This window comes from the organism of the source record quoted next, unplaced genomic scaffold (genome assembly GCF_019419815.1).
Source record: "Pyrus x bretschneideri cultivar Hongxiangsu unplaced genomic scaffold, Pyrus_bretschneideri_v1 Contig44, whole genome shotgun sequence".
Taxonomy (NCBI): domain Eukaryota; kingdom Viridiplantae; phylum Streptophyta; class Magnoliopsida; order Rosales; family Rosaceae; genus Pyrus; species Pyrus x bretschneideri.
The window spans coordinates 1,397,401-1,421,375 of record NW_025999768.1 but is presented as its reverse complement, the minus strand read 5'-3'; the positions used below and the strand labels follow the sequence as shown (position 1 = coordinate 1,421,375).

At 37.5% G+C, this 23,975-nt stretch overlaps 2 protein-coding genes and 1 pseudogene across 2 annotated transcripts; all 3 read left to right on the top strand.

Annotated features, from left to right (window-relative positions):
- The first annotated feature begins 1,842 nt into the window (after positions 1 to 1,842).
- LOC125469555 (glycine-rich cell wall structural protein-like) lies at positions 1,843 to 3,261 on the top strand. Its single transcript, XM_048566957.1, has one exon. The coding sequence runs from the start codon at positions 1,843 to 1,845 to the stop codon at positions 3,259 to 3,261; it is 1,419 nt and encodes a 472-aa protein (XP_048422914.1).
- Positions 3,262 to 4,699: 1,438 nt separating this feature from the next.
- Positions 4,700 to 12,535, top strand: LOC125469554 (annotated as a pseudogene).
- Positions 12,536 to 13,349: 814 nt separating this feature from the next.
- On the top strand, positions 13,350 to 23,202 carry LOC103929441 (coatomer subunit beta'-3). Its single transcript, XM_048567267.1, has 26 exons — positions 13,350 to 13,552; positions 13,726 to 13,746; positions 13,853 to 13,914; positions 14,015 to 14,069; positions 14,580 to 14,616; positions 14,697 to 15,022; positions 15,111 to 15,242; positions 15,355 to 15,503; positions 15,928 to 15,996; positions 16,181 to 16,331; positions 16,439 to 16,504; positions 17,108 to 17,296; positions 17,740 to 17,880; positions 17,983 to 18,057; positions 18,161 to 18,337; positions 18,474 to 18,565; positions 18,660 to 18,776; positions 19,092 to 19,206; positions 19,372 to 19,443; positions 19,719 to 19,915; positions 20,000 to 20,093; positions 20,297 to 20,403; positions 20,571 to 20,700; positions 21,089 to 21,258; positions 22,013 to 22,076; positions 22,839 to 23,202. Exons 1-24 carry the CDS (start codon positions 13,550 to 13,552, stop codon positions 21,248 to 21,250), a joined length of 2,739 nt encoding a protein of 912 aa, XP_048423224.1. The 5' UTR covers positions 13,350 to 13,549; the 3' UTR covers positions 21,251 to 21,258; positions 22,013 to 22,076; positions 22,839 to 23,202.
- Positions 23,203 to 23,975: the final 773 nt, after the last annotated feature.

Here is a 23,975-nt window from a genome sequence, read left to right as displayed (position 1 = left end):
TGCGCCCAAATATTTATGGGCCACTCAATGGTGGACATTACCCGGCCCATTGTTAGTTCTTGAACCGTGGACTGATCGAGATCCAATCCAGTCCGTCCAAACCGATCGATCCGATTCTGCAAATTCAATGCCGCACGAGTTTTTTTAACAAGCTCATTCTTCTTATCGTCAGTTGCAAATATATTTAATGTCTTATGATCTTGTGACAGGGTTGTCAACCAAAAACTTAAAATATATATCAACAATCAAAATACATGAAATGAATCTCAACTAACGGTTGGAGTTCATGACCTCAAGTGACATCTTCAAATTTTATTCTTGTTTCAATGATCACTTATGTGTGCTCTCTTATGCACATAAGTTAAAAATCTACGACATGGGTAAGAATTATTGTACATGACTCATTACTCAATTTCTTTAGTCTAATTAACTATATACATTTGGTTTCTATCTTTTTGGTTTCGGAAAGAGACTTTTAAGGAAATAAATAGAATAATTTGAGCTAACAAAAGATATGACGCAAAACTAGCTAACAAAAGATATGACGCAAAACTGAGTGTTGTGGTGTTCTATAATTCATACAACCAATCTCACTTAGTGAGATAAATCTTTGTTGTTGTTGTTGTTTTGTTTTTATCTTCTTGTTTCACCTCAACCAATTATTTATAACAAATTCAAGTTTACGTATGTTCTGACTTGTTTGCGTTAGTTTATAACAAATTTGTGCCAATTGGAAACTACGAAATCTCCATTTTCTTATTTGATTATTTCATATGACTTGTCACTAACCCAAAATATTTGTTGATCATTTCTTGTTCAAATGATATGATTAAAATTCCTTTAATTTCCAAGGCAAGCATATTGCCATAGAGTCCTTATAAACTAAAAATCTACTTTAATAATTATGGTAATGCATTTATTGTTTGCAGTTTTTGTGCGTGACAAGGAAACAAAGCATTTTCGTTATCATTCTCTAGGTTTCCTATTTTCGTTTTAGATAAATGATAATTAAATAGATAATGAAAATAAAATAGCACCATATAGCAGCAGAAAACAAGCTTGTCCGACAAGCAAGCTTGAATCTTGTTATCTTAACAAGAAATGCCGTTACTTATAGCTTCAGCTATACAGTGGTCGAGACTGACGCGTATGACAGTCGATACACCTTCGATGACGAATAATGCTATGGCAAACCCTACTTACCTTTTATCTGTCTTCCACCCGAGAGAATGGGGGTGGAACCCTCAAACTAAGTGGCTTGATTAATGTGGTTTTTTCATACCTTCTCTTCTTTTAATTGGTTGGTCAATAGTGAATTAATTCCCATGTAGAAAATTATTCTGCCCAACCATATATTGAAAGAAATTTGGTTCTCGAGAAAGAGAGGAAGAAAACAACGACTGAGTGGGAGAAGCATTTTTTTATGGGAGAGAGAAGAAGGTAGGAAACCCAGTCACGAGGTCTCTATCGTTTGACAGTCGTCCGCCGGTCAGTATGGTATAAAACCCAGTCACGGGGTCCCATGCGTAATGCAAAAATAAAAGTTAAGCCAATCACGTAATGGAGCATGCAGTCGAGCTGGACTCACTCAACTCTCACTCCCTCACCGGCCGTGTTGTAAAGTGTAGCGGCGGAGCAATTACGTACTGCATTACTACTACTGCCGTCTACCATCCCAACTCCCAACTATCAAACAATAGAGATCCTCGAATTATTATGTAGCAATGTAGTTGCCGAATAAGCTTTTTACCTCTATATAAAGAGTAATATATCAGATTCATCATCATCGATCATCATCCTACTGGGGTTGTGAGGGTGGTGTTTTTCTTTTGCTAAGTGAAGATGGGAATTACAATATTCGGGGCAGGGAAGGTGGTTTTGTGGGTGGCGGCGGCGATGAGCTTAATGTCTGAGTCGTGTGTGAGGGGAATAAGGAAGATGGATGATCATGCTCATGCGGAGAAGGGTAGTGATGACGGAAATAAGTTAGTGAAAAATCCAGGGCGGTTCTTTGATGGGCCGGCTGCAGGAAATCCCAATATTCCGGGTGGGATTAATGGCGGTGGTGGGTTTGGAGGAGAGGGCAAAGGGTTCGGTTTTAGTTTTGGAGGGAAGGGATCATATAGTTATAGTTATGGTACTTCTGGAAAACCTGCCAATGCAGTTGATTTTGGGAAGCCTGACTGTGATGGAAAAGGTGGAGGGGCTGGTAGTGGAATTGGTGGTGGTGGAAGCCACCATAAGAATAAAAAAGAGAACAAGCACCATCAAGGCGGTAGTCATGGTGGAGGTGGAATTGGGGGAGGCATTGGTAAAGGAATTGGTGCTGGAGGAGGAATAGGAAAAGGCCATGAAGGTGGTGGAGGTATTGGCAAAGGAGGGGGCGTTGGTGGCGGCATTGGAAAAGGTGGGGGTGTTGGTGGTAGCATTGGTAAAGGAGGGGGCGTTGGTGGCGGCGTTGGAAAAGGTGGGGGTGTCGGTGGCGGCATTGGAAAAGGTGGGGGTGTCGGTGGCGACATTGGCAAAGGAGGGGGCGTTGGTGGTGGCATTGGCAAAGGAGAGGGCGCTGGTAGCGGCATTGGAAAAGGTGGGGGTGTTGGTGGCGGCATTGGCAAAGGAGGGGGTGTTGGTGGTGGCATTGACAAAGGAGGCAGTGTTGGTGGCGGCATTGGCAAAGGAGGGGGTGTTGGTGGCGGTAGTGGTGCAGGTGGTGGTATTGGTGGTGGTGCAGGTGGTGGTATTGGCGGTGGTAGTGGTGCAGGTGGAGGCATTGGTGGTGGTGGTGGTGCCGGTGGTAGTATTGGTGGTGGTGCAGGTGGAGGCATTGGCGGTGGTGGTGCCGGTGGAGGCATTGGTGGTGGTGGTGCCGGTGGCGGCATTGGTGGTGGTCCCGGTGGCAGCATTGGTGGCGGTGGTATTGGTGGTGGTGCAGGTGGCGGTGTTGGTGCTGGTGGGGGCTTTGGCGGTGGTGGTGGTGGGGGCATTGGTGGTGGTGGTGGTGGGGGCTTTGGCGGTGGTGCAGGTGGTGCTGGTGGGGGCTTTGGCGGTGGTGTAGGTGGGGGCATTGGTGGTGGTGGTGCTGTCGGTGGAGGAGGTTTTGGTGGGGGTGGGGGTGGTGGAGTTGGGGGTGGATTTGGTGGTGGTGTTGGTGGAGGATTTGGTGGTGGCGCTGGTGGTGTTGGAGGTGGAGGAGGAGGAGGATTTGGCGGGGGCAGCGGAGGTGGTATTGGTGGAGGCATTATTAACAATGGACATGCATAAACGCTTATGAATTCAAAGTTGTATGGTGCTACAAGGCATTGGTCACTCTTGACTCTGTTATCTGCATGCATTCTATTAATGCTTTGACTATTAACTTGCACAACTCATGTATCAATTTGTAATATTTCTTCCAAAATTAATAATTAAAAGTATCTACCTTCTCATTTATATATTTCGTCTCAAATCAACAAACAATAATCTTTGATTCATGGTGGACCAAATTATTTTCAATTTATTGAAAATGTAATTTATTTTTAAAGTACTCAAAATATGTGTTTACCATTGATCTTAAGGAAAACTAATGAAAATTGCTTGAAAACTTTGAGTTTTAATCAAAATGACAAAAATGTGTTGTAAGTGAATAGTATCAAGAGTAACTTTTTATAATAAAAATGTTAAAAGTGAACAGTACTGAGAGTGTTTCGTTAAATCTCCCTTGATCTTATTGATACTGAGGGTTCAACTCCTTGAGATTATATCCTGATCAAAATATAAAGTTACCATCAATATTCTTTTTCTAGCTTAATTTCCTGATCATTTTGGTACATTTTTTCATGCAGTAGTTGTATTAGAACTTTGTGACAACAGTTTGAGGTGCTACAATGCATGCATGTATAGATAAAAAGTAAAGTGGCATCCATGCACGTAGGTGTAAGTTTATGGCTGAGTTTCTCCGTTATTATCAAAAACAGAAATTGTTGAATTCAGGCTTGAAGTTTCTCAAAGGCAGAATTCCAAAAGGTAAATTTCCCTTGACTCTTCGAGACTCAAATATATCAAAAGTTCATGTTACAAATTGGATAAATTATCATAAATTAAAGGGTGATGAGGTTTAGGGTTGATGGTTGGACCACGATGAGGCCCAAGCCCAAACTGATGAGTTTTTACTGTTTTTATTGTGAGTTTTTACTAATTTCTTTCATTTTTCGGCTGTTTCCGTGGTGAATTTGAAGCTTCTCAGGCTCGATATCAAGGTAAATTTAGCTTAGTTTCTTTCAGTATGTGTTGTCTGTTTCAATTTTATTAATTTTTTTTATGATGTTAGGTGCATTTCTTACTGTTTTTCTTGTGAGTTTTTCCTAATTTCTTCCATTTTTCCTGCTGTTTCCATGGTCAATTTGCAGCCTCTCTCGATATCAAGGCAGATTTCTCTCAGTTTCTTTCAGTTTGTGTTATCCGTTTCAATTTTATATTTAGTTATGATTAAGAAGTGCATTTTCACTATTATTTTGACGCTCTTTGTTTAAAGTTGGGACTTTCATACAAATTTTTAGTTTACCAATGTTACAAATGTAATTTTATTTTCCTGGAAAATAGTTTGTTCTCATAATTCCTAGTTGTTACTTAATTGTTTTATGGTGATACTGTTTCTTACTGCTTGTGAATGGCTGTAGGGTTAAGCAATTCGTGCTTTTCGGAAACTTGAGTGATTAATTAGATGGGAGATAGTGAGGTTAATGTGAATGCTAAGAAGACAGTTTTTGTAACTGTTGGAACTACTAGTTTTGATGCTCTTGTTCGAACGATGGATACGCATGAGGTTGAACAAGAGTTGTCAAAGAGAGGGTATACTCGGCTTCTCATTCAAATGGGCCGCGGATTCTATACTCCCACGGAAGTTATTCTGAATCGAATTATGTGATCAGTTGTTAAAGAACGCATTATCAGTTTGCTATTTTCGATTAGGGTTTATGGGAAGCGGTAGTGTTGATATTCGATTCCCATGCAGATAGAGGTTAAAAGAAAAGAAATTAGTTTGTCTGTGCTTTCGATGAATTCAGAACAATTGCGAAAAAGAAGATATTTGTCTTCAAAGCTATAGGAACTCAGGGAGTTACTTAATATTCGTCGTATAGGATTCATGCCGTGCTTAATGTCGTAGCCTGGTTCAAGTAATGTTGTGGTAACGAAATGGAGAAATCTCTTATGTTAGACATACTTTGTGCATCTCTTTTTCTTTGAAAAATGACTCGAAGTGATTGATGCTTCTTTTCGGTTTCTTTCTTTCCCCCTCAACATTGTTATTATGATGCAGGCTGATGGAGGAGATGAGCCCCTTGCTGTTGACTACTTCACGTTTTCTTCGAGCATTGCGGTGTAGGAATATGAACATGAGTATTTTGGTGAACTAGCATCAGCTATTTGGTCCGATTAATATAAGAAAGCCTTATAGGAAGATGAATGTAAGTTCTTGTTGATAGAGGAATCTGTCATGGAGAAGAACTGATATAAACTAGGAAACATGAGTTGTTTCCTAAGTGGATTGTAATAGGAAATCCTCATTGGATTAGGAGAGGTATATGTATATATATATGTTGTAATCTCTGCTCTCGGGAACACACGCTCAGAAAAGAACTAAGCCCTATTCTTAGTTAGAGCATTAAGAGTTCTACCAGAGAGGAGAAGAGTAGCAGCATACAAAATCTGGACATCTACTGCAATGGCATTCTCCAATGGAGGTTCATCAGGTTAGTGTGAATATGATTGTTCATGTCTAAACAGTTTTGTGTTTTCTTGATTGTGTTTATTGTGGCTTTAATCTGGATCTTGGCTATGTCAATCTAACATGTGGTATCAGAGCCTTAGATTTAAGTTCTTAAAATCAATCAAGCACGGGTCAATGAAAATCACCATGATCAGGTTTCGAAACCGGTTTTAAATCTCAAAACAACTTTTCCTTAAAACAGTGCGTTTTAATAAAATTAGGTTAGTTTAAGATGACTGTTGGTATTCGAAATCGATGCGATTTTCCGTTTGGGATTTTCTGAGTTTTGTTCTTTTGTCAAAGAGGACTCTCACTCTTCCCTCTCATTCTGACCCATTTATTTGCAATCCGAGTAAATCAAATCTTGTTATTGAGTGTTCAATACCTGTACAAAATTGTTTCCGCTGCTATGTGTTGATGGTTGTCTCTTTAAAAGGTATGTAATCTTCAAAACTCGGATCAGAAATATGAATATCTAAGAATCTTGTATAAGAGATTTGTATAATAATTTTTTATGAACAAGAAAGTAGTCATTCTTAGCATATGATTTAGTTTCTTAAGATAATGCATCTTAATGATATGTATAATGAAAGAAGTCATTCGTAAGATGATTATATCTGGATAAACTGAGATGTATGGAACAAATCAGTGTGATGGTTGGTTCTGAATATATGGTGATCAGTTTATGATCTATTCTGAATTCAATAATCCTATATGCGCCTATCAGCTGGTTGTTGTTAAGATTGTATATATGGATATTGGTTATAAAGCTTTGATGTGCAATAGACTGTGAAACGAAATCAGAACTTTGAAGTTCATATGGTGATTTCAGGTTCATCGATGTCTGCAATATCAATGAAGACCTTAAACTTAGCAAATATTCTGATCCTTACTGGTGGTGGTAATTACAAGAAGTGGAGGAGGGATATCAACTTGCTATTGACTCTCAATGAGTTTGATATAGCAATTGAAAATCCCAAGCCTGTTATGAGTAATCAAAGCACCAGAGCTGAGAAGTCAGATTTTGAGAGATGGTCAAGAGCTAATTCCATCATAGAAGCTGGAATGACTGACACTATCAGAGGGGGAATTAAGAAACCAGAGCTTGCTGTGGAATATTTGGCTGCAATTGAAATGAAATTTAAGGAGTCCGAGAAGGCAGAAGTAAGCCAGTATATGTCTGTGTTGACTCAATACAAGATTGAAGGTACTGGTTCAATAAGGGACCATATAATGAAAATGTCAGATGCTGCCGAGAAGCTGAACTCTATGGACATAAACATTGGTGAAAAGCAGCTTGTATTCATGATCCTTCAAGCGCTCCCTACCAAATATAATCAGTTAAAGGTCTCTTACAACACTCAGGACAAGAACTTGGGCATAGATGAATTGATTGCACAATGTGTGAAAGAGGAAACTCGGCAGAAGCAAGAGAAAGGCAAGGAGATCGAAGAAGCAAATTATGTGCAATCTGGTCGAGAGAAGAGAACATTCAATAATGGCAGCTCTTCAGGTCCTGGTAAGAATTCTAAATTCACTAAGAATTCTAACAAATTCAATATGTCTGCTAAAGTAAATAACTCCCCTAGAAAATCTATCAACTTTAAACCTAGACCTAAAGATGTGTCTAAACTAAAATGTTTTTGGTGCAAGACTAAAGGGCATTTAAAAGTCAACTGTGAAATTTTCAAAGATTATGTGAGGAGTAAAGAAAAGGAACAAGTACTTGTCTGTATTGAATCAAACCTTTGTGAAGTACCTGTTGATTCTTGGTGGTTTGACACTGGATGCTCAGTACATATAACTAACTCTTTAAATGGTTTTCAAAAACAAAAGGAAGTTGATGATACTTTATACAATGTTTATGTAGGGGAAGGGACAAGGGTTGCAGTTCATTCGATAGGGATTGTGAATTTAAAGTTAACTTCTGGTTTTGTTTTAAAATTAAAAGATGTGCTCTATGTGCCAAAGATGAGAAGAAACTTAATTTCTGCCTCTAAAATTGTCAAAGACGGTTTTGCTTTCTTTGCTGATGATGAGTGTTTGAAAATCTTTAAAAAGAACTATCTGGATTCTGTTTTAGGTACTGCCCTTCTTTTTGACAATCTGTGGAGTTTAGAATGTTCAATAGAGTCAAGTAATCACTCGATTTTGAATGTTGGTTTCAAAAGAATGCTAGGAACTGACACCTCTTATATTCTTTGGCATAAGAGGCTAGGGCACATCTCAAAAGAAAGGATTCTTCAACTTTGCAAAGCTGAACTAATTCCCAAACTAGATTCTGCCACTGTAACAGAATGTGTTGATTGTTTGAAAGGAAAAATGACAAACTTTAGAAAACTAGATGCCAAAAGAAGCAAAGGATTGCTTGAAATCATACACACTGACATTTGTGGTCCTTTTCCAGTCAAAACCATATGTGGAAACAAGTATTTTGTTAACTTTATCGATGATTTCTCTAGACTGGGATATACTTTTCTGATTAATGAAAAATCTGATGCCCTTAAATGTTTTATTGTTTACAAAACTGAGGTTGAAAAACAGTTAGGTAAAGTTATTAAAATTGTTAGATCGGATAGGGGAGGAGAATACTTTGGCAGGTACACTGAATCATGACAACAGAAGGGACCATTTGCAATCTATTTAGAGCAAAACGGCATTGTAGCTCAGTATACAACACCTGGGACACCTCAACAAAATGGAGTCTCAGAACGAAGGAATAGAACTCTCATAGGTATGGTGAGGAGCATGATGTCAAGATCCAAATTGCCTAGTTTCTTGTGGGGGGAAGCATTGAAGACAGCAAATTACATTTTGAACAGAGTGCCGAGCAAATCTGTTATCTCAACACCTTTTGAGTTATGGCATGGTAGAACGCCTAACTTTGAATACTTTCACGTTTGGGGTTGCAAATCAGAAGCAAGGTTCTACAATCCAAATGAAAGAAAATTAGATTCAAGGACTCAATCTTGTTACTTCATAGGATATCCTGAAAAGTCAAAAGGCTACAGATTCTATATTCCTCAACATCATACTCAGATCCAAGAAACGCACAATGCAGTATTCTTGGAGGATCAAGATGTTACAGATTTATCACGGGAAACTTTCATTTTTGAAGAGGTGGATCCGTTACAAGACATCCAAGAAGCCCTCAACTACACTCAGGTCCCTTGATTCAGTCAGCCGTCAAGTAATGAAAGAGAAAGAACACTTGCAGATTTGGATTCTCTCACTGACCAAACTATGGAAATCGATAATCAACTTCCTGCACCTGCAACTGCTTCAAATTCTGAACAACCCGTGTCAATTGAATCCAGAAAGTCTACAAGAGTCAGGAAATCAACTGCTATGAGTGATTATGTTTACTTGCAAGAAGCAGATTTTAACATTGGTGATTTGGATGATCCCATTTCATACTCTCAGGCCATTGAAAGTTCACAGTCAACTCTATGGCAGAATGCTATGAAAGAGGAACTAGATTCAATGTATAAAAATAATGTGTGGACACTTGTGGAATCTAGCCCTCAAATCAAGCCTATAGGTTGTAAGTGGGTGTACAAGACCAAAAGAGATGCTCTTGGTAAAATTGAGAGACACAAAGCAAGATTAGTTGCAAAAGGCTTCACTCAACGAGAAGGTATTGATTACAACGATACTTTTTCCCCAGTTTCTTCTAAAGATTCAATGCGAGTTGTCATGGCATTGGTTGCATATTTTGACTTAGAGCTGCATCAAATGGATGTCAAAACAGCCTTTCTTAATGGCAACTTAGAGGAATGCATCTATATGAAACAACCACCTGGATTTGTTGAAAGGGGGAAGGAAAACATGGTTTGCCAGCTCAATAAGTCCATCTATGGGTCAAAACAGGCCTCTAGGCAATGGTATTTAAAGTTCGATCAGATCGTCTCTTCTCAGGGATTTGAAGAAAACAAATTGGACGATTGCATTTATCTGAAAATTTCTGGTTCTCAGTTCATTTTTCTGGTACTCTACGTTGATGATATTCTTCTAGCAAGTTCCTGTCCACAGTTATTACAGAAAACTAAGAAGATGCTCAGTGAAAGCTTTGATATGAAGGATCTAGGAGAGGCACACTATGTATTAGGGATTGAGATTGTACGGAATAGACAGAAAAGATTACTTGGCTTATCACAAAGAGGGTACATTGATAGAGTATTACACAGTTCAATATGGAGAATTGTAGTTGTGGACAAGTTCCAGTTCATAAAGGGGATAAGTTCTCCAAGAGTCAATGTCCGAGGACTGACTTGGAGGCAGAGAAAATGCAGGGTAAACCTTATGCTTCTCTGGTGGGGAGTCTCATGTATGCAACCATATGTACACGGCCTGACCTTGCTTTTATAACTGGAATGCTGGGAAGGTTTCAATCAAATCCAGGAGAAGCACATTGGATATCTGCCAAAAAGGTTCTAAGATATTTACAAAGAACCAAGAATTTCATGTTGGTTTATGGAAAAGGCGAATCCTTGGAACTTGAAGGATACACGACTCTGATTTGGCTGGTGATGTAGATGATAGAAAATCAACCGGTGGTTACATCTTCATGTTATATGATGGTGCAGTTTCTTGGAAGAGTGCTAAGCAAACTGTGATAGCCACATCCACTATGGAGGCTGAGTTCGTAGCTTGTTTTAAAGGAATGAAACAAGCTGTGTGGTTGAAGAATTTTCTGACTGATTTAAAAATTGTGAAATCAGTTCAGAAACCAGTAAGGATGTTTTGTGATAATAACTCTGCTGTGTTCTTTGCAAAGAATAATAGAAGAACTTCTGCCTCAAGGTTAATGGATGTAAAATTCCTTAAAGTAAGAGAGGAAGTGAAGAATGAGATGATTGAAGTTCAGCACATCAGCATTGTTTTAATGGTTGCAGACCATTTGACTAAAGCGCTGCCCATTGGAGAATTTCAGAAACATGTATCTCGGATGGGAGTGTTGGAAACTTTAGATCAGTGGGAGTAATTGATCTGTTTCAGAAACATTGAAGGTTGCTGCTGTGTGAGTAATTCAGTTTGGGACTGTGTTTACATTTTGTTATGATCTAGCATACTGAGATATTTTGTTAGATTGTTTTATGTTTTAATAAGAGTCTTTGTTTTGGAAACTTAAGGCTTCCGTTTTGGAGTGCTGAGGTTTTGATGACAGACTTGTTAAATTCATATGATGCTTTGCAAGAACAATTTGTTTGTTTTTAAAAGTTGTATGTTTCATGAATTTTATTCAGTTATTGAAATGCTGTTTTCATTGAAGATTGATATATATTGTAATCTTTTGAAAAGTGGGAGCATATTCTGGATTGGTATTGTTAATCATGAGTCATAATTGCAGATTGGATACATGTGAGTCTTGAATCAATGATTGTTTTGGATAGCAATCTGAGATTCTTGGCTTCTGTGTTTTGAAATGCAATGGGACATTGGTCATGATGATAAAATCTTGAATAAGGCTATGTGATCACTTCTTATAATTGGTAAAGGCTGTGCTCGTTCAATGTCTCATGTTCAAGTGGGAGAACGTAGGAATATGAACATGAGTATTTTGGTGAACTAGCATCAGCTATTTGGTCCGATTAATATAAGAAAGCCTTATAGGAAGATGAATGTAAGTTCTTGTTGATAGAGGAATCTGTCATGGAGAAGAACTGATATAAACTAGGAAACATGAGTTGTTTCCTAAGTGGATTGTAATAGGAAATCCTCATTGGATTAGGAGAGGTATATGTATATATATATATATATATATATATGCTGTAATCTCTGCTCTCGGGAACACACGCTCAGAAAAGAACTAAGCCCTATTCTTAGTTAGAGCATTAAGAGTTCTACCAGAGAGGAGAAGAGTAGCAGCATACAGAATCTGGACATCTGCTGCAATGGCATTCTCCAATGGAGGTTCATCAGGTTAGTGTGAATATGATTGTTCATGTCTAAACAGTTTTGTGTTTTCTTGATTGTGTTTATTGTGGCTTTAATCTGGATCTTGGCTATGTCAATCTAACATGCGGACCATCTGAAAGCAGCATCTCTTGTGATCAGTCACGCAGGTACAATTCCGATGGCATCTTTTTATCTTTCTGCATTATTTTACCATCTGAATAGTGAAAGACTTGCTGAGATACCGATGTTTTTTTGAAACCATATTTGGCTTTACCATCTTCAGCTAAAAGATATGCAGCGCTAATTTTTCATGCGAAGGACATCGTCATGAGGACTTAGTAGCTATAATGCATCATAAGTTTCATCTCTTTTCCTGTCGTAAATATGACACTCGTCTATAATTTGTAATTTTAGTAGACGAGAGCTTTTGATTCTGCAGGAAATTCGTTACTTTTCCCTTAACGTTTTTGAATTCATCAATTCCGAAATGATTTTTGTCAAAACAGTATAACGTAAAAGTACAAACGAAGTGAAAAATTTGCTGATTGCAACCATTTTTATTCTCTTTGATGTTTGATATTTTTTCTTGGCCTCGATGTTATATGCGCATATAATTTGCTGCGGGTTCAGGGTCCGGGAGCATATTTGAGATGTTGCGGCTCGGTAAGCCCTTAATCGTGGCGGTGAATGAAGATCTGATGGACAACCATCAGAGTGAGTTGGCAGAAGAACTTGCAGACAGGAAGCATTTGTACGTACTATGCTCGCCCTCAAACGCTTCATCGCGTCGTAGCGTATATGAATTTGGATTCCATTGTTCCGTACCATCCAGGTGATGCCACACCAGTTGCCAAGGTTATCAACAAGTTTCTTGGTTTTGCAGACGATTGATAGAATCGTAAAAAAAATTTACTTTTAGTGAATGTATCCATGATATAGTGCACATTTGAAACGGCATGATGTACAATTTGAATAAGATTTGCAATGTGATAGATATTGATTGATCAGCTACACACGACATATATGGGTTTAGGACGACTTTAGTGCAAAACGAGAACACACCTATTACACTGACATGTTACATCTTGACAACGAGATTATGATTATATTAAATACATATATGGGTAAATTGTAGTAATAGTTCCTTAATTTTAATTCAATTGGAGTAATGGTCTTTCAACTAAAAATCCATTACCACTGGTCCCTCAACTTATCAAAACGTGCAACTATGATCCCTCAATTAAAAATCCATTACTATTGGTCCTTCAACTTTAATCTAACTGGAGAAATAGTCCCTCAATTTTAACCCAATTGTAGCAATGGTATTTCCAACATAACTCATTTTGACAAAATTCTGACAAAGTTGAAGAAAATGATCATAACTACACATTTTGATGAGTTGAGGGACCAATGGTAATGAATTTTTAGTTGAGGGACCATTGCTCTGATTTGATTAAATTTGAGGGATTATTGCTACAATTTACTCTACATATATTTATATGAATTATATTTGACTGTCTGATTATGATTGTATTAAATATATATAAATATTATAGTCAGTCTCAAGCCCATGGTCGCAACATTGGGCCCAAATCCAAACCCAAACCATGGTCGTAACATTGGGCCCAAATTCAAACACAAACATGTTTTTGGACTCGAGCCCGAGCCCATAGCCTACATTAAGTTTTCCGATCTCTCTCCGTCTCTTACCCTCTCCCTCTCTCACAGAATCGCGCACGCACTCTGTTATTCTTCGCGAGCGAACTGAACGTGCGAGCCCACAGAGACTGACACCTCCATTCGAGCTCTGCTTCCGAACTCAATTCGTTTCGATCTCTCCACCGCCGAGTCTTTCCATCTTCCCTCTTCGGAGCTCCGCACCGACTTCCTCGAGCTCTCTAAAAAATGGTAACGTTACAGATTTTGGTTTCAGCTCGGATCTGAAAATGTGAACCGAAATTTCACTCTCAATTTCAAGACTTTACTTAGTTTAACTTCGTCTCTGCATTTCTTACTGTTTTCCATGGTGAAATTTTTACTGATTTACTCCATTTTCTGCTGTTTCTATGGTGGATTTGCAGCCTCTCAGGCTCGATATCAAGGTAGATTTCTCTCAGTTTCGTTCAGTTTGTGTTATTCCTTTCAAGTTTGAGCTCTTTGGTTCCGGAGTTTTCGATAATCTACTTACTGTGATTGCGAATTACGCAGCGGAAATTTGTGCAAAGAACCGAGAGAGTTAAGTCTTTGGATCTACATCCATCTGAGCCATGGTAATTTTACCAATACTAAGCTCTTTTCACTGTTTCTGTAATCGTGAATTTGTTTGAATCCGCGAGGCCTCTGCTTATACTGTGTTTACCTTTGTGGCAGGATCCTTGCAAGTCTGTATTCGGGAACTGTGTACATCTTCAATTACCAGTCACAGGTATGTCACACTTGTCCGATTCTAGTTTTCGTGTTGGGGAAGCTCATTACTTGCTTCTGGGTTTTGATCTCGTGTATATGGTTGCATTTTGAAATTATCGCTTCTCTGCTGTATTTGCCGCGCTTGGAAACTACTTCTCTTTGTATGATTACTGAATAGTCATAGAAAGCTTTTCTTTATTGACTACCAAACCGTAGGCTGCATTAGTCGAGAACACAATGAGTGAGTGACTGCTAAAACTTACAAATTGAGCTTCTAGTGAATGAAAAAGTCATATTTTCGTACTGGCATAGGTTACGATGTTTCATACGTGTGGTCCCTCCTTTAGTAGAAATTACCTTATTCTGTTAAATATTTGCTCTTAGTCATCATTGAATGTCTTTGGACAATCCATAATTAAAGATCGTTTCTTTGCCTGTGGGACTTTATATGTTTGGCTTCTCTGATATTAAATCTTTTGCGGGTGTAATTATGTTAGTGCTGACTGTAATTTTCCTAATTTACTTACAGAGCACGGCAAAGTCTTTTGAGGTCTCTGATTTGCCAGGTAATTGCACGTTAGTTTTCCTATAAGCTCAATGTTCTTGATATTCAAACATGTTTGATTTATAAATTTACTGCTTGCAGTTCGGTCAGCAAAGTTTATAGTGCGTAAGCAGTGGGTAGTGGCTGGAGCTGATGACATGTTTCTTCGTGTATACAATTATAATACAATGGATAAAGTTAAAGTCTTTGAAGCACACTCGGACTACATTAGATGTGTGGCTGTCCATCCAACACTTCCATATGTTTTGTCGTCATCTGATGACATGCTCATCAAACTGTGGGATTGGGAAAAAGGTTGGATTTGTACTCAGATATTTGAAGGGCATACACACTATGTGATGCAAGTGACCTTTAACCCTAAAGACACCAACACTTTTGCAAGTGCTTCCTTGGATCACACTGTAAAGGTGTGTTTATAAATATTCCTCAGTAATCCATGTATGTTTATTTTGGAAAATTATCAGTTGTGCTTACTAGTAATTGTCTTGTTTCCAGATCTGGAATCTTGTCTCTCCTGACCCAAATTTTACATTGGATGCTCACTCGAAAGGGGTCAATTGTGTTGACTACTTCACCGGCGGTGATAAACCATACTTAATCACAGGCTCAGATGATCATACAGCAAAGGTATGCAACATTTTCCTGAAAATTCAGTGTTCTTGTGTGCCCTGACCATCATTGTTTGTGCATGCATGCATAGTTTTCTTGAAAACACTGTAATCAGAATCTATGCAAACAGGTGTGGGATTATCAGACAAAAAGTTGTGTTCAGACACTTGATGGGCATACTCACAATGTATCTGCAGTTTGCTTTCATCCGGAACTTCCAGTTATAATTACTGGTTCAGAGGATGGAACTGTTAGAATATGGCACTCAACCACTTATCGGTAAAATTTAAATTTCAACTGTACAAGTGTTTGTTTGAGCTATTTTGGATGTCCTAGTGTCAATTTGTTTATTTTAGTTGCCGAGGATCATTTTGTTTGCCTTGGGATTGTTATGGTCAGTTGTTTTGCTCACTTGCCCTAAATGCATCTACACCGTGTGATGAGAATTTTACCATGTTAGTATATTGCATTCTTGAAAGACTTTGCCTACTTATATATTTTGGTGTTTTTCTTTTAGGTAATCAATAAAACATACTCTTCATCATGATTGTTTGGTGAATTTGCATTTTATGTTTCTTTTCCTTTTATATGCAGGCTGTTAAATTCTGTCTTACCTTTTACAGCTCTCCATATTTTAAACTATTGATGTAATGGTTCTCTCATAGGAAAGGGAAAAAAATTGACATGCATATTTACTTTGCAGTCTTGAAAACACATTGAATTATGGACTTGAACGTGTTTGGGCCTTTGGGTACATGAAAGGTTCACGCCGGTAAGCTCGTTGTCTTTATTTTTATTTGTTTTCTATATATCCAGACTATTATTAGTTAGCTTTTAATATATATTATTAAGACCAGAACTTCACTATTACGGAATGCTGGAATCTGAGTGGGTGCTTCATGAACTGTAATATAGTTTGATGTGATGATTTCATAAGATCTCTTATATGCGTACAGGATTGTAATTGGTTATGATGAAGGAGCCATAATGGTAAAAATTGGTCGAGAAGTACCAGTTGCTAGCATGGATAGCGGTGGAAAAATTATTTGGGCAAAGCATAACGAAATTCAAACTGTGAATATCAAAAGCGTTGGAGCAGATTTTGAGGTTCAATCTCCCTACATGCTCAGACTTTGATCATTCTGCCTGACATGGTCCTAGAACTAGATGTTCTTATGCTTGAATTGATGAACCTTTATTATTGTAAAATTCAGGCTACAGATGGAGAAAGATTGCCTCTGGCCGTGAAGGAGTTGGGAACCTGTGACCTTTATCCTCAAGTAAGTTTATCTGTTTGAGGAACATTAGCCCAGTGATCTTTTTTTTGTGTTAGTTTGCCTTCCTTGTTAGCGTTTGTTAAGGTGTTTCAAAGTTTTGTGCTGTGATGTTTATCTTGTCCATGGTAGACAGAACAGTTCTCTTTGCATGAATGTACATGATACATCAGTTCAAGTTACTGTGGATCATTAACCTTATAACAATGATGCAATACTATTACAGATTTTATTTTAAAATAACAAAATTTAGATGAGAGCGGTGAAGATGTGAAACAATTTGAAACAAGATTCTTGTTCCTACTAACTCATTCTCCTCAGTCTCAGTTTTTGTTCAAAGTTCTGTATGGGTGTGACTGCTCGTGTCCAACCAACCTTTATAGTATTATTTATCTGAATTTTGAATTGATCAAGTTGTGGTCATGTCACGACTAACGAGGCATCACTCTGTGAAGCAATACCATATCTTTAGCAATTTGCTTGAAGTCCCTAATCCTTTATTATTATTATTATTTTTTCTCAGAATCCTTTGCACTATACATTCTTATAAGTGCCTATTTTTAATTACATTGTTTTGACAAATGGATTTTATTTTGTGTTTGATTTCAGAGTTTGAAGCACAACCCCAATGGAAGGTTTGTCGTTGTTTGTGGAGATGGCGAGTACATAATATACACAGCTTTAGCTTGGAGAAATAGATCCTTTGGCTCAGCATTGGAATTTGTATGGTCAGTGGATGGAGAATTTGCTGTTAGGGAAACTACATCAAGGATAAAAATTTATAGCAAAACGTTCCAGGTTTTGAACCTTTTGAATCCTTTGTTTTCCATTAATGGATTCCTTTAAGTGATTGCAAATGTTACTTTTGCAAGAACACTTCTCTTTAGCCCCATTTTCCTTCACAACTTATACACTAGAATTTTACACAAGCAAGGCAATGCTTTCACAACTTGCTCATTATATGTATGCATTGGTTAAACTGTAAACACCAATTTGGACAAAAGTCAGTGAATGATGCAAAGTTTGAACTTGGAAGTGGAATACTTATCAGAAATTCTGTATTCATCTTATCAGTCAGATGGCAGATGTAGTCTTTGCATAAAAACCATCGCTTTTTTTGTTTGAATTAGAACAATGGCTAATTCATGCAGATACACCGTCTATGAAAAGAGCTGGAAATTTCCCTTAACAGATACTTTGCCTTGTATGAAAAATCTGATTGAGTTGATAACTGATTTCAGGAAAAGAAGAATGTTCGACCAACATTTTCTGTAGAACATATTTATGGAGGGGTCTTACTGGCAATGCGTTCAAATGACTTCATATGCTTCTATGACTGGGTGGAATGCAGATTGATTAGACGTATTGATGTCAATGTTAAGGTGTGCAATAACATTATTAGGAAATTTTGATTATCAGACTTTTTATTCTGGCCGCATGGGTTCTAATTTTATACGTTCCTTTGGTGGCTTTGACTGTTCAAGAATGTTTATTGGGCTGATAGCGGCGATTTGGTGGCAATCTCAAGTGATTCATCATTCTACATTCTAAAATACGATGTAATTTTCCCATTTAAGCTCTCCTATCCTGTCTTCATTTTCATTTGCATAGTTCTTTCTGTACATAATTCATATGATTAACTTAGTGTGGTTTATTTGGCAGAGGGATGTAGTCTCATCATATTTTGACAGTGGAAGGCCTGTTGATGAACTAGGTGTAGAGGATGCTTTTGAGCTCCTCTATGAAATAAATGAGCGTGTCAGAACTGGATTGTGGGTCGGGGACTGTTTCGTCTACAATAACTCTTCTTCGCGACTTAACTATTGCGTTGGTGGTGAGGTATACAAAATTTGCGGCTTTTTATATCAATGTTCTGACCGGACTGTTTTATTGTCACTGTTGTTTTCAGAACATTAATTCGAGCATTAAAAAAAAATTGGAGTTAGGACTCTGTTTTGACTCGGTGACTTTTCAGGTAACCACAATGTTTCACCTGGACCGGCCCATGTACTTGCTGGGATATCTTGCCAATCAAAGTCGTCTTTTTCTAATTGATAAAGAGTTTAAGTGAGTGGTTATTTGCAAGCTGCAGTTCTGAAGGGTAATCAACTTATGCCTTTCGAGTGTTTGTTTTAACTTGTTAATATTGTTACCTATGCAGTGTCATTGGATACACCTTGCTTCTCAGCTTGATCGAGTACAAAACACTTGTTATACGTGGAGATTTGGAGCATGCGAAACAAATCTTTCCAACAATTCCTCCAGAGCAACATAATAGGTAGGAAAACATATTTTGTATTGGCAACTGTTGTGCTTCATCTAGTGATATTAGATATAGCCTAAAACCCAGCTCCATTTCTTAACTGCATTTCATGTTGCTTTTTGGTCCTCATACAAGTACAATTATTAGTTCAATAAAATGAATCCTAATATAATTATCTAATTTACATGTATATTATGTTTTTTTTTTTTTTTTTCTGATTTACTATCTCAATAACCTGTGTGTCCTTTTGTTCTGTCCTGATATGTATTGTAGATGTTATTTTGGTGATCCTTACTTTGCAAATTGACTGATATATTGATGTAAATCCAGTGTGGCTCGATTTTTGGAATCTCGAGGTATGTTGGAGGATGCACTGGAAGTGGCTACAGATGCTAACTACAAATTTGATCTTGCTATACAGCTGGGTAGACTTGAGATTGCAAAGGTGAGATTTGTTTTTTTAGTTAATTGTTGTTATTAAGTTGTCAAAAAGATTTGCTCTGGATAATTTGAAGAGAAACTGTGGTTTGTAGTTCCTTTATATAGAGAACTCTTTTTAATACCTATTTATTGGTTGCTTGAAGATATTTTGTTTTCTTCTTTCTGACAGGAAATTGCTACAGGAGCCCAAAGTGAATCCAAGTGGAAGCGGCTGGGAGAATTAGCTATGTCCACTGGGAAGGTATTTCCTTACTGATATCTTCTGTACGAACTCCAATAAACAAACCAGGAGACCCTCACATTCACTCACACTAGAGATTATTGAGTTGCTCATCTACTCATTGTGATTGAAAGAGTTCATAAAGTACCCTTATCTTGTCTGAAAGAACTAGATATTCTATGTTATCAATTGTGGTAATTAGTTTGTTGATGAATAACATCTATGAATCTATGATGTCTGACATTTTATTTTTTACATTCAAAATCTTGATTCATATGCTTGAATGGGTGATGCAGCTTGATTTGGCTGAAGATTGTCTATCACATGGAATGGACCTTTCTGGCTTGTTGCTTCTCTATTCTTCCCTTGGAGATGTTCAAGGAATATCAAAACTTGCATCCCTTGCCAAAGAGCAAGGAAAGAATAATGTTGCGTTCCTGTGTTTATTTATGCTGGGTAAATTGGAAGAATGCATACAGCTGTTGCTGGAAAGGTTAATTTTTATTTACCCTTATTATGATCACTCAATTTCTTCAAGTTGTCCTCTTTGTTAAAGCGTCGTTATCCTCCGTTACAGTGGACGGATACCTGAAGCAGCTTTGATGGCACGATCGTACCTACCAAGCAAGGTTTCAGAGATAGTTTCAATTTGGAGAAATGACCTGAACAAGGTTAGACTTTTGCAGTGTTTTTGTTAATTCATGAATGCATTTCTTTCAAGTAAAATGTACATATGAGATGTAGAGGTCATACTAAAGGAAAATTGCTGTGTCTTCTACTTTATCCACCAATTGAATTGAAGCAAGGGATTTTTGCATATATTTGGCTATTCCAAGTATTCTTAATTTTGTACTTTTAATTTGCAATATGGCAGGTCAATAAAAAAGCTGCAGAATCATTGGCCGATCCGCAAGAGTATCCTAATTTGTTTGAGGACTGGCAGGTTTCTCTTGCCCTTGAGTCTAAAGAAGCAGAAAATAGGTATCCACCCTTCATTTCACCGTTCAACATCAGGGTCATGAAAAACTCTAGTTTTTAGCGCAGCAGTAGATATCACCATAATTACTGACTGGCAATAACTTGCGCTTATGCTTTGTTGGATTATTGTGGATTCATCCTCCTCCTGAATGCTCTATTGTCGTTTGCAGAGGCATTCATCCTCCTGCTGAACAATACCCAGTCTATGCTGAGAAGCCAGCCACCAACTTAGTGGAAAGGTTCAGAAGCATGCAGATTGATGAAGAAGCCCCAGTTGAAAATGGAGATCTGGATCATGAGGTAAATAGCCCAATTGATGAAGATGTTTAAAACCATCTAAGGTTCTTGAATCGATGGTAAAAGCGGAGTCACATCTGAGTTGTTATTATGTATTTTGTTCACTTTTTAACTCACCTTTTGAGTGCAGAAGTTCATGTAAGTTCTTGAACTTGAAAAACTGCAGGCTAAAAGTTTATGTTTCTTGCCTCTTGCATTTTGAAACTTTGTTACGAGAGTCTTGATGATTGATTCGATCCAACTGTAGAGGGTACATAAGGAATTTTATTCTATAGATGAAGCATTGTCAACTATAAAGACTTAATTTTCTTTACTTAAATCTCCCTAAATGTTTGTTCCATGAAGGGATGATTTCAAGGGTTTTTTTGGGTTTTGCGTGTATTTGTTTCAGGAGGTGCAGGAGAATGGAGAAGATCAAGGTGAAGGAGAGACTGTTGAGGAGGATGCTGACTCCACGAACGGTGTTGTTCTTGTAAATGGAAACCAGGAAGAAGAGTTGGATAAAGATGATGAGGCAACTTCATCCCCCGAAAGGCAATTGGAGGATGTGTGAATATTATGGTGATTAATTCAAAACACTATAATTTTGAATTTGTTTTTTATCATATTGTTGCTATGATGGTTGCTGCTGCTGTCTTCTCAATATTGACGTTGTTTTGTGTCCAATCTTTTGTTTTTGGCTTTTCATCATGTATCCATTAATTGCTTAGTTACTCTTTTGAATACTGTAACAATCAGCTGAGCTTCTATGTGAGCTCTCATGAATGGTCAGTTTCCTTGGCCTTGTAAATATGCTTTTGCTCATCTTATATGAGCTCTAGCTGAAGGAAGATGAATCTGTTTTGTCCATTTTACCATGATACTGTGAGCTCATTGGTCTCTGACATATTTTTCTTTTGCTTATAGATAACTTTTTGCATTTCCAATTCTTATCCTTTGAGCATATGTTCATCCTTATAAAAACGAAAAACACGACTCTAAACTTACCTTATAAGATTCCTCATGTATTGCTTATAAACCTGGTCAGCAATAGCATGTTTGAATCTAAATTATATTTTAGTTTTTAATTAGTAAGGTTTAATGTTCCTAAATGATATGCAAGACTCGGTCCTGACCTAATTACATCTGCCCAAGAAGGCGGAGAAGAAGAAGCATGCTTCCTTTTGTATCATTATTGTGTCTAATAATGAATTTGGTGGTGTTACAAATATCGCAGACTATTAGTTTCCAGATGCACATCGTAACAATCTAATATTTGATTTTATTTAGAAGTCAATTGATGTTGATGGTTCTTTTTTCTTGGTTAAAAATGCAGTGTTTAAGCCGCACCAGTAGCTCTCTTAAACAGCTAGCTCCAGCTGTTATACACCAATCTTCAGGTAAGATAATGTCTTTGCCCTATTAAATATTTTCTTATTATGTTCTGGTCACAAGCCTATTTTACTCGGTCAGTTAGTTCATTTTCAGTACGAGATCGGGACATGTTTTCGTAGACTTAATGGTTTAATTGATTTACTTATTAAACATAAATAAATAATTATGACTTGCTAGTTCTTTCGTCAGAGCTTGCTCGTCGTCTACATCCTTAGAGAAAATTTAGCATATTGAAAGATCAGCGTAGTTTCAAATTTTCATAAACGACGGCTTGGAACATACTATGTTGGGTTGTCTTCAAGTATACAAATTGTTCAATATATAATCGTTTATATGTTTAGACATTTAGAATCAAGTAGGATACTGGGAATCACTGGCGGGTACTCAATCTTTATCCATCTTCATTAATTTAACTATCAGTCGGTCGAGGGTTGGTGCTATGAAAAACTTCATATCTGTACTTTGTCCCAAGTTAGTTGAGCCCTTTCAATCGTTAATAATCCAACTTAAGATCTGCCATTCGTGCAAAAGATCTTGTTCGCTCTAGCATTAAACATTTTAATGCATCTTCAATTGTGTCCCCTAGAACGTTATGGTGTTCCAGCATCGCGTGGGTTCCATCTTATGTTATCTCTTCAACAATTGTTAGCTCTACTCGTCTAGTAGCATCTTTAGGACCCATTTATTTGCTAATTTCTTACATGCCTCCTTGCAAACTTTAGACTCGCAGCCTTTTACAGGCGTTTCACCTTTTCTTTTCGTTGCAGGGTGACTTGTAAAATTCTCCCATGTACAACCTGGAAAGCATCACTTGTAGTTCCAGTTAAGATTAGTTATTCTTGTGACACTTTACACTTTCACAGATGCAAAGGATGGCAAAGAAGGAAAAAGCTTCTCATAATTATTGAACCCTATAAAGATTTTGATCGAATCGGTCGCTTTATATTACACAACTTCTATTAGGTGAGCTTAAAGAGGCCGGAAAGGGAAAACCCCGGGTGGCCGGTTTGCTTCCTTTGTGTGACCTGTGATTTTGCAGCTAAACGAAATCTCTCTCGCTATCATGTGTAAAACATGTACGATTATGTGTTGTTCTTCGTTAGAAAAATGAAATCGATGTTTGTTTGTTAATGACCTGTTCAATGTTCATCATTTGTTTTGTAAATTTGGTTAGCTTGATTTGTTTTCGGTCCTCCCAGTCATTTGGTTTACCTTCTAATTAGCGTGTCGTCAGTTGCGAAGAACAAAGCTTTGTCGGAAGCTCATTCCGAAAAATAATAGAAACTTGCTTGGTAAAGTATGCGTAGATGGTTTTTGAATTTTGATTAGTTGTTGGAATCTTAAATTTTCGTTAATTGTGATTTGGTTGGGTGGCTCGTGCTACATAAGTGCATTAGGTTCAACAACATAGATATGGGTTTAATTATATATTAATCCCTTGAAATTATAATTAGTGTTTTTTAATTAAATTATTTTTCATAAATTATGACACAACAACAACAACAATCATCAAGTCTTATCTTACTAAATATGGTCGGTTGTTTCGTTTAGGATTCATATTATAGAAATTTGATGTGAAAAACGGAGCATTATCTATTGATTACCTGACGCACGTTCGCTTTTTCTTTATTTGGAATCGACAGCGTAAGTTAAATTTACACATATGCGGAGTTTCATAAATTATGACACAATTATCTGAAATTGGTCATAGAAGCGCAGGCTAGGGTTTGAATAATATAACTCAATAGGATTGTTTGTTCTCATGTGCCGACATTTTTCCTGGTTTGTGAAAAGGAAATAATTGGAGGACCTTTCCATAAATTTCACAAAAGAGAGGCAGGTGGATCATAAAAATAGTCAAAAGTGAGATTGGGAGGTTGCTTTCTTGCAAGATGACTTGTAAA